Genomic DNA, 13,670 nt, shown 5'->3' on the forward strand with positions numbered 1-13,670 from the left:
GGCAGCATGTTCACTTTTGGCTGTTCCTGTCTGTCCCACTGAACGTGAGCTCTGTAGGACTGGGGTTGAGGCTTTTCTCAATACTTGTGTCTTCAGTGCTACCTAAAACAGGGCTGGGTGTGCAGTAGGCCCCATTGGTTATCCAGGACCCTTTGGAGGTGTGACACGGCCCTGCCTCCTCTTTCTGCAGCGCTCCAGTGCCCCGCCCACAGCCACTACTCCATCTGCACACACACCTGCCAGGGCTCCTGTGCGGCTCTCTCTGGCCTCACGGGCTGCACCACCCGCTGTTTTGAGGGCTGTGAGTGTGACGACCGCTTCCTGCTTTCCCAGGGTGTCTGCATCCCTGTCCAAGATTGTGGCTGCACCCATAATGGCCGATACTTGCCGGTGAGTAGGGGCTTGGGGTGGGCAGAGAGGGTAGAAGGGCTTGAGAGAGACCCAGAGCTTCCGTGCTGACCTCTTCAAGGCTGGGAACAGAGGAGCCACTGCCATCTCCCAGCTGTGTGACTTGATGCAGGCAACCTCCCCGTATTAGTTTCGTGTAGCTTCTGTAACTAATTACCGCAGACGTGGCAGCTTAAACAGGAGAAATTCATTCTCCCACAGTTCCAAAGGCCAAAAGTCAGAAATCAGGATCACTGGACTGACATCAAGGTGTTGGCAAGGTGGTACTCCCTGCAGAGAAATCTAGGGGAGGCCATGCCCAGTGGCTCACACTTGCAGTCCCAGCCCTTTGGGAGGCCAAGGCGGGAGGATCACTTGAGCCCAGGAATTCAAAACCAGCTTGGGCAACAAAATGAGACCCCCATCTCTACAATTTTTTTTTTTTTTTTTAATTAGCTGGGCATGGTGGTGCACACCTTTAGTCCCAGCTACTCAAGAGGCTGAGGTGGGACAATTGCATGAGCCCAGGAGTTGGAGGCTGCAGTGAGTCATGATCACACTGCTGCACTCCAGCCTGGATGACAGAGCAAGACCTTATCTCTAAAGTAAAAAGGAAAAGAACCGGGCGCGGTGGCTCACGCCTGTAATCCCAACACTTTGGGAGGCCGAGGCAGGTGGATCACGAGGTCAGAAGTTCAAGACCAGCCTGACCAACATGGCGAAACCCTGTCTGTACTAAAAATACAAAAATTAGCCGGGCGTGGTGGTGCGTGCCTGTAATCCCAGCTACTCGGGAGGCTGAGGCAGGAGAATCACTTGAACCCAGGAGGCGGAGGTGGCAGTAAGCCGAGATCATGCCACTGCGCTCCAGCCTGGGCAACAGACCAAGACTCCATGTCCAAAAAAAAAAAAAAAAGAGAGACAAAAGAAATCTAGGGGAAAATCTGTTCCTTGCCTCTTCCAGTTGCTGGTTGCTGCAGGTTTTCCTTGGTTGTGGCCACATCACGCCAACCTCTGCCTCTTCTGAGTGTGTCATAACATCTCCCTCTGCTTCCCTCTTATAAGGATACACGTGATTGCATTTAAGGCTCACTCAGATAATCCAGGAGAAATTTTCCATCTTAACATCCTTAATTCAATCACATCTGCAAACACCCTTTTCCCATATAAGGTAACACTTACTCATTACAGGGATTAGGACCTGATATCTTGGGGCAGGGGCATCATTTGGCCCCTCCTTGAACTTCATTTTCTTCCCCTGCAAAATGGGGCTAATCACCATCTTTGTACCATAGGTGTCTGAGGATGAGGCACGATTATGCAGGAAAGATACCCACTGAGCACTGGGCCTTGCCCTGCATGTTCATCACACTCAGTAAAAAGAAAGAGCAGTTTACAGCGTGGTGCAGTGGCTCACGCCTGTAATCCCAGCACTTTAGGAGGCCGAGGGGTGGGGCAGATCAAAAGGTCAGGAGTTCGAGACCAGCCTGACCAATATGGTGAAACCCCATCTCTACTAAAAATACAAAAATTAGCTGGGCATTGTGGCGGGTGCCTGTAGTCCTAGCTACTCGGGAGGCTGAGGCAGGAGAATCGCTTGAACCTGGGAGGCGGAAGTTGCAGTGAGCTGAGATTGCACCACTTCATTCTAGCGTGAGCAACAGACTGAGACTCCATGTCAAAAAGAAAAAAAAAGCAAAAAAAAGAAATAGCAGTTTACAACAGTGCAAATAGGTAGCCCAGCTAATAATTGTTCAATAATATGAATTAATTGAAGAACTGATTTATTCTTGTTAATGATTTTTTTGAGCTCTTACTATGCACCATGTTTGTTATAGGTGTTATTTTTTTTGTTTGTTTATTGAGATAGGATCACACTCCGCCTCCCAAGCAGAAATGCAGTGGCGTGATCACGGCTCACTACAGCCTCAAACTCCTGGGCTCAAGTGATCTTCCTGCTTCAGCTTCCTGAGTAGCTGGGACCACAGGCTCACACTGCCATGCCTGGCTAACTATCTAATTTTTTTGTAGAGATGGGGTCTCACTATGTTGCCCAGGCTGGTCTCAAACTCCTGGGTTCAAGCAATCCTCCTGCCTTGGCCTCCTAAAGTGCTGGGATTACAGGGATGAGCCACCTCTCCTGGCCATGTTATGGATGTTAATCCATTTAATAATCACAACAATCCTCTGCAATAGATACTATGGCTATTTTACCCATTATACAGATGAAGAAATTGTGACATAGAGAAGTCAGCCTGAGGCTATCCATTAACATGCCGTGCTGACTTGCATTGCTTGCAAATGGAGTCAAATTTTGCTCTTTCCAGTAGGCTCTCACTGCTTACTGGAAGCCATCCTTGATCCCCTAGGCTGGGTTAGGTACCTCCTCTGAACCCCTCAGCTCCCTATGCTTCCCCATTCCTGCTCTGACCCCTCTGCCTATGCCAGAAGTCTTCTTGGATTTGTGAGTCTGGCCTTTATGGTAGAGGTCTGGCCTAGAGATGTGGAAATCATTAGTGTAGAGATGGCATTTATTTTGTTAATTACATTTCTTCATTTCTTTATTTTTTTATTTTTTTTGACATGGAGTCTCGCTGTCTCCCAGGCTGGAGTGCAGTGGCGCAATCTCGGCTCACTGCAAGCTCCGCCTCCTGGGTTCACGCCATTCTCCTGCCTCAGCCTCCCGAGTAGCTGGGACTACAGGCACCCGCCACCACGCCGGGCTAATTTTTTGTATTTTTTAGTAGAGACGGGGTTTCACCATGTTAGCCAGGATGGTCTTGATCTCCTGACCTCGTGATCCGCCCGTCTCGGCCTCCCAAAGTGCTGGGATTACAGGCTTGAGCCACCGCGCCCGGCCACATTTCTTCATTTCTTACCTGTATCAGTTAGCTTTTGCTGGGTTACAGATCACTCCAAAACGTGGTGGCTTAAAACAATTATTCATCTAGTTTGCAATTTTGTGACTGCAGTTTAGGCTGGACTTGGCTGGGCGGTTCTTCTGCTATGCTCTGGGGTTGCTCATGTATAATATCTGTAGTCACCTGGTGAGTCAGCTGAAGGCTGCCTGGTCTAGGGTGGCCTGAGCTGGAAGAGTTATCTATGTTCCATGGGGTCACTCATCTTCTAGGGAGCTAGCCCAGGCTTGTTCTCATGGTGGCTGGGCAGGATTCTGTCTATATGAGAGAGAGAGAGAGAGAGAGAGAGAGAGAGAGAGAGAGAGAGAGAAAAGAGAAGCTGTAAGGTCTCTTGAGGTCTAGGCTTAAACCTGTCACGATATTGCTTCTTGTGTGTTTCATTCACCTAAATATAGTCTTATGGCCAACCCAGATTCATTGCGAGGGGGAAATAAACTCTATTTCTTAATGGGAGTCTGTAAAGTGACTCTGCATGGATACAGAGGGTTCAAGGAGTGTGGCCATTTTTGCGATCCATCCCACCACCATAACCTGGCCCCTTTCTGTGCACAGGTGAACTCCTCCCTGCTGACCTCAGACTGCAGCAAGCGCTGTTCCTGTTCCTCAAGCTCCGGCCTGACATGCCAGGCAGCTGGCTGCCCACCAGGCCGCGTATGCGAGGTCAAGGCTGAAGCCCGGCAGTGCTGGGCCGCCCGTGGTCTCTGTGTCCTGTCTGTGGGTGCCAACCTCACCACCTTTGATGGGGCCCGTGGTGCCACGACCTCTCCTGGTGTCTATGAGCTCTCTTCCCGCTGTCCAGGACTACAGAAGACCGTCCCCTGGTACCGTGTGGTTGCTGAAGTCCAGACCTGCCATGGCAAAACTGAGGCTGTGGGCCAGATCCACATCTTCTTCGAGGATGGGATGGTGACGGTGACCCCAAACAAGGGTGTGTGGGTAAGTTTGTGAGTAGGGGGTGGGGAATGTCTCCCCTGGGCTTTTGCTCTTCCGATTACAGTGTCCCCACATTCCTGGCTTCCTTTCTGTCTTACGATCTGTTTTCTTTATCCATGTCTCTGCGGTTTAGTCTCTGGATTTGTATTTATCTCAATATTTCAAACTTGGTCCCTCTGTTCTGGCTGAGTTCTAGAGGAGCAAAAACATACTCGAGTAACTTAATAGTTTTGACACTAGTATGAATCGAGACTCTATGGGTTGCAAGTGACTTAAAACCAAATTCAAACTGCCTTAAGCAAAATTGAATTTATTAGTCCATGTAGCTAGAAAATCCAAGGATAGAGCCTCAGGAATGGCTGACTCTAGGTGCCCTGGCAATATTATCAGAAATTTGTACTTCCATCTTTGAGACTTGCTATTTGCCAAATCAGCTTTATTCTCAAACAGGCTTTCCACTTGCAGGGGTAAAGACAACCCCCTCAGCTGCCCAGGCCTATGCCCCACCCGCTTAACTACCTTAACAGAAAATGGTTCAATAAAATATCCCAGGATTATATCTCACTGGGCCAGTTTGGGTCACATGCCCACCCCTGGAGCCAATCACTGTGACTTTAGGGAGGAAGTTCTGTGATTGGTCAAGGCTGGGGGGGGTCACATAATGTGTCAGGGTTTCCCATAACCACCCCCAGGTTCAGTGATTCAGTAGGACTCACAGGACTCAGCATATAGTTGTACTTAGGGCTAAGACGTGTCATAGGGAAAAGATACAAAGTGAAATCGACACAGGGAAAAGGTGCATCACACAAAGTCCAGGGGAATCAGGTGCAAGCTTCCGAGAGTCCTTTCTCGGTAGAATCACACAGGATGTGCTTCATTCCTCCAGCAACAAAGTTGTGATGAAACGTGAAATGTCATCTACCAGGGAAGTTCATTAGAGTCTCAGTGCCTGGGGTTTTGGTATCCACCTACCAAAATTCCAGACTCCTAGAAGGAAACTCCCAGAAGATGCTCAGCATCTTTGTTCATCACTGGACTATAAGCCGCAGGTAGGCAGGGATCCTGTCCATCTTGGTCACCAGTTTGTTCCCAGTACCCAGATCAAGGCGTGGCACCTAGAGGGTACTCAGGAAAAGGTTGGTTTTGTGAATAAACTCAACCCTGCTCCTTTTGTGCCAGGCCATGTGCTGGGTAACAGACATGACGTGGACTCAGTCGTTATACTTGCAAAGTTCACACCCTACCGAGACTTTCCATCCACTAGTCTTCATCTATCCTTCACTATGCCCATCCTCCCTTTTCCCCTCCTTCCTTCCAGCATCTATTCTATACCTCTTTCTCTTTTTCCTATTTCCTTCCTTTTTGTCTTCTTCCCTTCCTTCTTTCTTCCATCCAGCCACCCATCTGTCCATCCATCCATCCACCCACAAATCCACCTATCCACCCATCCATCCACCCATCCATCCATCCACCCATCCATCCACCCATCCATCCATCCATCCATCCATCCATCCATCCATCCATCCATCCATTCATCCACCCACCCACCCATCTGTCTTTTCAGATCTATCTACCTATCTCTCCAATCATCTGGCAGAGGAAAACTCAGATACAAAAGCATTTAGAGGGCTGGGCATGGTGGCTCATGCCTGTAATCCCAGCACTTTGGGAGGCCAAGGTGGGCAGCCGATCACTTGAAGTCAGGAGTTAGAGACCAGCCTGGCCAACATGGCGAAACCCAGTTACTACTAAAAATACAAAAATTAGCCGAGCGTGGCGGCAAATGCCTGTAGTCCCAGCTGAGGCAGGAGGACTGCTTGAACCCGGGAGGCGGAGGTTGCAGTGAATCGAGATCGTGCTATTGCACTGTAGCCTGGGCGACAGAGCAAGATTCTATCTCAAAAACAACAACAAAACCAAAAATAAACAAACAATAAAAGGATTTATAAAAAAAAAAAGAGAGAGAGAGAGAAGTCTTTCAAGGAAGTTTCTCTAGAGAATCTAACTTTAGAAGGGCTAATTTACCAACTAATGTAGACAACAGTTAAAGGAAAAAAATTCACAAAGTTACTGGATCTGCAGCCTATGATGAAGAAAAAGTAATTTTCTCACATGATTATTATATTTGCTAAAGTCATTACTTATCTTCAGATATCAGCATTGCAAAAATAAAGGATAATGTTGTTTTGGTTAGGGAACCAATAACTTACAGAATGTGCTCAAAGTTTGTTTTATTTTGCAAACTAGAACCAGGCTGAGGTAGGCAGATCACCTGAATCCAGGGGTTCAAAACCAACCTAGACAACATAGTGAGACCCCATCTTTACAAAAAAATACAAAAATTAGCCGGGTGTGGTGGCGCATACCTGTAGTCCTGTAGTCTCAGCTACTCGGAAGGCTGAGGTGGGAGGATTGATTGAACTTAGGAGGTCAGGGCTGCAGTGAGCTGTGATTGCACCACTGCACTCCAGCTAGGATGACAAAGCAAAACCCTATCTTAAAAAAAAAAAAAAGGAAGAAAGAAAAAGACAGTTAGAACTGTAAAGATGACCCTGGGGTTTGATTGTTTGTCTGTTTGTTTGCTTATCTGTCTGGTACAAAGTGCTTCCCCCACTGACTTTGGGGTATTGTGTAGATCCACAGGTCGATCTCTCCATCCCTCCACTCTCCATCCTTCTATCCGTCTATCCAGATCTCCAGCTATCTTCTCATGTATCCATTACTCCAAATAGTGCAAACACCCAGGTCTTCATCTCTTTCAGCACCCACCTCTTTGATTTAGCTCCATGAACTTATCTTGCTTGGGGTCTCCATCCTGGTAACACCCAGCTATTCTATGGCTGTGGCCTCACCTCTGTGTTTGCTGGGCACCCCCCACCAGGTGAATGGTCTCCGAGTGGATCTTCCAGCTGAGAAGTTAGCATCTGTGTCTGTGAGTCGTACACCTGATGGCTCCCTGCTAGTCCGCCAGAAGGCAGGGGTCCAGGTGTGGCTTGGAGCCAATGGGAAGCTGGCTGTGATGGTCAGCGAAGACCATGCTGGGAAACTGTGTGGGGCCTGTGGAAACTTTGACGGAGACCAGACCAATGATTGGCGTGACTCCGAGGGGAAGTCAGTGATGGAGAAATGGAGAGCACAGGACTTCTCCCCATGGTGAGGAATGTAGTATGGAAACCAGACTTCTTGGGGCAAAGGCACTTGGATCCTCATGGGATGAGGGCAGTCAGGATGGGTGTTTAGTCTGCAAGCGGGGGTGCTAAGTGTCTGTCTCTTGCAGTTATGGCTGATCAGTTGTCCACCGGGAGTGAAGACTTCCTGAAGAAGACCTGATCCTCCTGGAGGTTGCAGGGGCTGAAGGATGCATCATGTGCTCCTACCCTGCTCTACCAGTCTTCTGGGTCACAGAGGCCAAATGTGAGAGCGTTGAATAAATCTCTTAAGCTAAGCTGCATGTCACTGTGTCTGTCTCATGCCTTCTCATCCCTGACTTTCCTCCTGCACAGCAGGTATCAGGTGCCTGGGGAATCTGGCACATGATGAATGTTTATTGGGGGCTGGGAGGATGGATGGATGATTGCATGGGTAGATGAAGAGATGGATGGAGGAATTGAGAAAATGGTGTGTGGGGAACTAGGAAGAGGAGGCAACAATAGGTGATTAGAAGAATGGATGGATGAGAAGATAAATGGCCAGGCGCAGTGGCTCACGCTTGTAATCCCAGCACTTTGGGAGGCTGGGGCAGGAGGTTTGCTTGAGCCTAGGGGTTTGAGACCAGCCTGGGCAACATAGTGAGACCCCATCTCTACAAAAAATATAAAAATTAGCTGGGCATGGTGGCACGTGCCTGTATTCCCAGCTACTCGGGAGGTTGAGGTGGGAGGATCACTGGAGCCTAAGAGATTGAGGCTGCAGTGAGCCATGATCATCCCACTGTGCTTCAGCCTGGGCAACAGAGTGAGACCCTGTCTCAATAAAAAGAGAAGATAAATGATTGGATGGAGGGAAGGAGTGGAAAATGGAGAGAGATAATAGATTCTGGCTTTATCATTTATAACCCTAGCAAGTTACTTAATTTCTCTCTAGATCAGTCTTCTCATCTTTAAAGTAGAGTTAATGATAGTACTTACAGAGCTGGAGTGAAGATTTAATGTGTTAATGCAATCAACAAGTAAAAAACTGAAGTCTTGGTATTCTTTCAAATCTGTCCCCTTCCCATGATGGTCTTCCCTACCTCCTTAAATAGCACAATTAGCACCCAGTGAGTTCAGCAGCAAGAAAATAGGGGAATTATTCTTCATTTCTTCCTCTCCTTTGTCCTCCACTCAGTTCCTTAACAGATCATCTTGAACTGTTTCAAAACACACCCAAGGCCCCACAGTGGCTTACACCTATAATCCCAGCATTTTGGGAGGCTCAGGTGGTTGGATCACAAGGTCAGGAGTTCGAGACCAGCCTGGCCAACATGCTGAAACCGTGTCTCTACTAAAAATATAAAAATTAGCCAGGCGTGGTGGCATGTGCCTGTAATCCCAGCTACTTGGGAGGATGAAGCTGGATAATTGCTTGAACCTGAACCTGGGAGGTGGAGGTTGCAGTGAGCCAAGATTGTGCCACTGCACTCCAGCCTGGGCAACAGAACAAGATTCTATCTCGAAAAAACAAACAAACAAAGAAAAAACATACCTGAAATCTACCTTTCTTATTATGCCCACTGTCACCACCTGGTACAAGTCATTATCCTAACTTCTGTCAACAACACAGTAACCTACTGTCTGCTCTTTCTCTTCTGTAATCTACTGTCACAGCTGTCATGAGAATCTTCCTTAAAATACAAACAGGTCACTTGGACCCAGGAGTTCAAGACCAGCCTGGGCAACATAGCAAGACCTTGTCTCTACAAAAAATTTAAAAATTAGCCAAGCATGGTGGTGCAGGCCTGTAGTCTCAGCTACTGAGGAGGCTGAGGTGGGAGGATTGTTTAAGCCCAGGAATTTGAGGTTACAGGGAGCTATGATTGCGCCATGCATTCCAGCTTGGGCGACAGAGCATGATCCTGTCGTTTAAAATAATAATAATAATGGTTATATATAAAAATATATATTATATAATATATATAATAATTAACTATATACATTTATAATAAAATCAAATTTCTTCACCTTGTCCTATGAGGCCCCTGCCAACCTCTTCTGACTCATCTCCTATCACTATCTTCCTTGCCAATTATGATTTGGGAATGTGATCTTTCAATTTATTGAATGTGCCAAATTTTGCCACTTCAGTCCTTTATAATATGCTTGTCCCTCCACTCATGACATGACTGGCTTTTTCTCATCCTTCAATGTAATCTTCAGTGTTAATTAACTTAGAGAGGACTTTCATGACCACCCCACTGGGCAACATAGTGAGACCCCAATTCTACAAAAAATGTAAAAATTAGCTGGGCATGATGGCACGTGCCTGTATTCCCAGCTACTCGGGAGGCTGAGGTGGCAGGATCACTGGAGCCTAGAGGTCAAGGCTGCAGTGAGCCATGATCATTCCACTGCACTTCAGCCTGGGCAACAGAGACCCTGTCTCAATAAAAAGAGAAGATAAATGATTGGATGGATCCACTTTCATGGATCCCCTTGTGTCCCACCCTTTTGCTAAATTCCTTCTTAGCCTTTGTCACACTTTATAATTAATTTTGTTTGACTTTCTCTCCAATTAGAAATAACTTAAGGGCAGAGACGGTATCTGCTTCATTCACTACTTTATTTGCAGCTCCTAGCACAGTCTGTCACATCGTAGGTGCTCAGTACATATTGGATGAATGAATAAATAACTAAAAACAAACTTGCAGGAAAGCTTTGCAATAAACCTAACAAAGGATTAATATTCACAATATGCTGCACACCAACATGGCACATGTATACATATGTAACAAACCTGCACGTTGTGTACCCTAGAACTTAAAGTATAATAAAAAATAAAAAAAGAAAAAGAAAAAAGAAAAGAAAAGAAGGCTTCTAAGAAAAAAAAAATATATATATATATATCCACAATATGTAGAGATGCTTCAATAAGAAAGACAGTAACCTAACCCAATCAGAAAAAACTGGGTTGGCCAGGTGCGGTGGCTCATGCCTGTAATCCCAGCACTTTGGGTGGCCGAGGCAGGCAGATTACCTGAGGTCAGGAGTTCTAGATTAGCCTTGCCAACATGGTGAAACCCCCATCTCTACTAAAAAATACAAAAATTAGTGGGGCATGGTGGTATGTGCCTGTAATTCCAGCTACTCCGGAGGCTGAGGCAGGAGAATCGCTTGAGCCTCGGGAGGCAGAGGTTGCAGTGAGCCGAGATCACACCACTGTACTCCAGCCTGGGCAACAGAGCAAGACTCCATCTCAAAAAAAAAAAAAAAAAAAAGAAAGAAAAGAAAAGAAAAATTAAAAAAATGGGTTGAGGATATAAACAGGCAATTGGGAGAAATCCAAACATGTTGAATGCATGCAGTATGTCATGTTCTTTGTGTACAGTATTTCTGAACTTCATAATTACTCTGTGAAATGGGAATAGACAAAGAAATAGGCTCAGTGAAGTTAAATAACTTGTCCAAGGGCAAACAGTTTGTAAATAATAGAGCCCAGATGTGAATCCGGATGTGTCTTCTACCATAGCCAGTGCTTTCTATTGAATTTTGCTGTCAACCATTGCCTGGGATCAATTTCCCTTCGAGAAAAAGAATTAAGAAGTCCTAAAAAATAAAGAATAAAAAGCAACATTCCAATAGAAAAATATGCAAATGATTGGAATAGTTCATAGAAAAAGAAATACAAATTGCCTTAAAACCTGGCCCGGCGCGGTGGCTCAAGACTGTAATCCCAGCACTTTGGGAGGCCGAGACGGGCGGATCATGAGGTCAGGAGATCGAGACCATCCTGGCTAACATGGTGAAACCCCATCTCTACTAAAAATACAAAAAAACTAGCCGGGCGAGGTGGTGGGCGCCTGTAGTCCCAGCTACTCGGGAGGCTGAGGCAGGAGAATGGCGTAAACCTGGGAGGCAGAGCTTGCAGTGAGCTGCGGTCCGGTCACTGCACTCCAGCCTGGGCGACAGAGCGAGACTCCATCTCAAAAAAAAAAAAAAAAAAAAAAACCCTAAGGAGGTGGCTGGGTGCCGTGACTCACGCCCATAATCCCAGCACTTTGGAAGGCTGAGGCGGGCAGATTACCTGAGGTCAGGAGTTCGAGACCAGCCTGGCCAACGTGGTGAAACCTTGTCTCTATTAAAAATACAAAAATTAGCTGAGTGTGCTGGCACACGCCTGTAATCTCAGCTACTTGGGAGGCTGAGGCAGGAGAACTGCTTGAGCCGGAGAGACAGGTTGCAGTGAGCCGAGATCGTGCCACCGCACTCCAGCCTGGGCGACAGAGCAAGACTCTGTCTCAACAACAAAAAACAAACAAACAAAACCTAAGGAGTGTCTGATTCTGCTCATATGAAAAGAAATGCAAATTAAATTACCCTGCAATACTACTTCTCACCCATTAGCAAAGTCACAAAAATTAGACAATACAATTTGTTGACTAGACTATGAGAAAAAGAACACTCTTCTGTGTTACCAGTGGAAATGCACAACGTGTAAGTCCAACGCATAAGGGATATTTGGTAGTGTCTAACAAGATTGCAGGTGCATTTAAAAAAAAATTTTTTTTTTTTTTTTTTTTTTTTGAGGTGGAGTCTTGTTTTGTTACCCAGGCTCGAGTGTGGTAGCGGGATCTCAGCTCACCGCAACCTCCACCTCCCGGGTTCAAGTGATTCTCCTGCCTCAGCCTCCCACATACCTGGGATTACAGATGTGCGCCACCGTGCCCAGCTAATTTTGTATTTTTAGTGGAGACGGGGTTTCACCGTGTGGGCCAGGCTAGTCTTGAACTTCTGATCACAAGTGATCCACTCGCCTCAGCCTCCCAAAGTGCCGGGATTACAGGCGTGAGCAGTACCCCACCCCCCTCGGCTGCATTTATCTTTTGATCCAGTGATCCCACTGCTAGGAATCCAACTTAAAGATACACTGGCAATAAAAGGATGTAAGCCTGAGGCAGGAGAATAGGGTCTGGAGGCAGAAAACCTAAGGCTGATTTGCACTGACTTCCTAGAACTGAATCAAAAGGAAAATCCCAATTTTCCACACCCAAGTAACAAAAGGATCAGAGGCTACTCCCTTTGCAACCCCCAACCCCAGCAGACTTCCCCTCCCCTTTCTGCGTGGCCGATGAAAAATGGAAAGTACCTCTGATTGGTAGTCTCCCACAACCAATCAGACTGGTCATGGGCCTAGTCTTTATTTGCATAGGGGTGTAAACCTGTAACTTCACTTCAGCCTCTGATTGGTCCCCCACCCATCCCGACCCGTTAGACGTTTGCATAGGGTGTAACTTTGTACCTTCACTTTAGCCTCTGATTGGTTGCTTCCTGGTTTGTTGAGTGTGTCTGTTCAGCCTGCTCCCACCCTGTGGAGTGTACTTTTCATTTCAATAATTTATGCTTTCTTTGCATCATTCTTTTGTTGGCTGCTTCGTTGGAGCGTTTTGTCCAATTCTTTGTTCAAAACGCCCAGAATCTGGACGCCCTCCACCAGTAGTGAGCCCAGGTTGCTCACTGCAACACTCTTTGTAAGGAAAAAAGACTGGGAACAACTAAGTCAATTTTCTGTTAGGGGACTGGTTGACTAAACGACGTTTCATCTACATAGCAGACTGTAATCCAGATAAATGAAATATAAGAAAGATCTCTATAAACTGTTCTGGGGTGATCTTCATAATATATTATGAAGTGAAGGAAGCAAGGTTAGAACAGTGTTCACATGAAAAGACCTCTAAGAGTAGAACCAAAAGGGGAATTTGGGGGTACTGGTCACATTCTCTTTATTGACCTGAGTGGCAGTTATGTGGTTTCTTCCCTTTGTGATACTTCATAAAACCACAGTTACATGTACTTTTCTCTTAGCATGTTGTACTCCCCCCAAAAAAGATCTAAAGTAAATAAATTATAGCCTGGCATTTCTCATGCCTGTCTGTATTCCCAATGCTTTGGGAGGCCATGTTGGATTGCTTGAGGCCAGGAGTTCAAGATCAGCCTAGGCAACATAGTGAGACCCTGACTCTATGTAACAAATAAATAAATTATAGTCTCTGAAGACTCTTGGCTAAAAAGTTTATATGTATGTGTGCGTGTGTGTGTGTGAGAGAGAGAGAGAGAACACACCAAATGAAGGGACCTTGTTTGGATCCTGATTTAAATAAGCAGTATTTATTTATTTATTTATTTATTTTTGAGATGGAGTCTCACTCTGTCGTCCAGGCTAGAGTGCAATGGTGTGATCTCGGCTCACTGCAACCTCTGTCTCCCAGGTTAAAGTGATTATCATGCCTCAGCCTCCAGA

At 46.3% G+C, this 13,670-nt stretch overlaps 1 protein-coding gene across 1 annotated transcript in view; it reads left to right on the plus strand.

The window, feature by feature from the left end:
* The window catches only part of FCGBP (Fc gamma binding protein), a 65,331-nt gene extending 57,642 nt beyond the window's left edge, over window positions 1-7,689 (plus strand). The window contains exons 24-27 of the mRNA XM_073015737.1: window positions 191-390; window positions 3,858-4,241; window positions 7,120-7,391; window positions 7,516-7,689. Of these exons, the coding sequence (XP_072871838.1) occupies window positions 191-390; window positions 3,858-4,241; window positions 7,120-7,391; window positions 7,516-7,525 (866 nt within the window). The 3' untranslated portion in view covers window positions 7,526-7,689. The remainder of the gene's footprint in view (window positions 1-190; window positions 391-3,857; window positions 4,242-7,119; window positions 7,392-7,515) is intronic.
* The last annotated feature ends 5,981 nt before the right edge of the window (window positions 7,690-13,670 follow it).

The sequence above is a fragment of the Chlorocebus sabaeus genome, chromosome 6 (assembly GCF_047675955.1).
Source record: "Chlorocebus sabaeus isolate Y175 chromosome 6, mChlSab1.0.hap1, whole genome shotgun sequence".
NCBI lineage: Eukaryota > Metazoa > Chordata > Mammalia > Primates > Cercopithecidae > Chlorocebus > Chlorocebus sabaeus.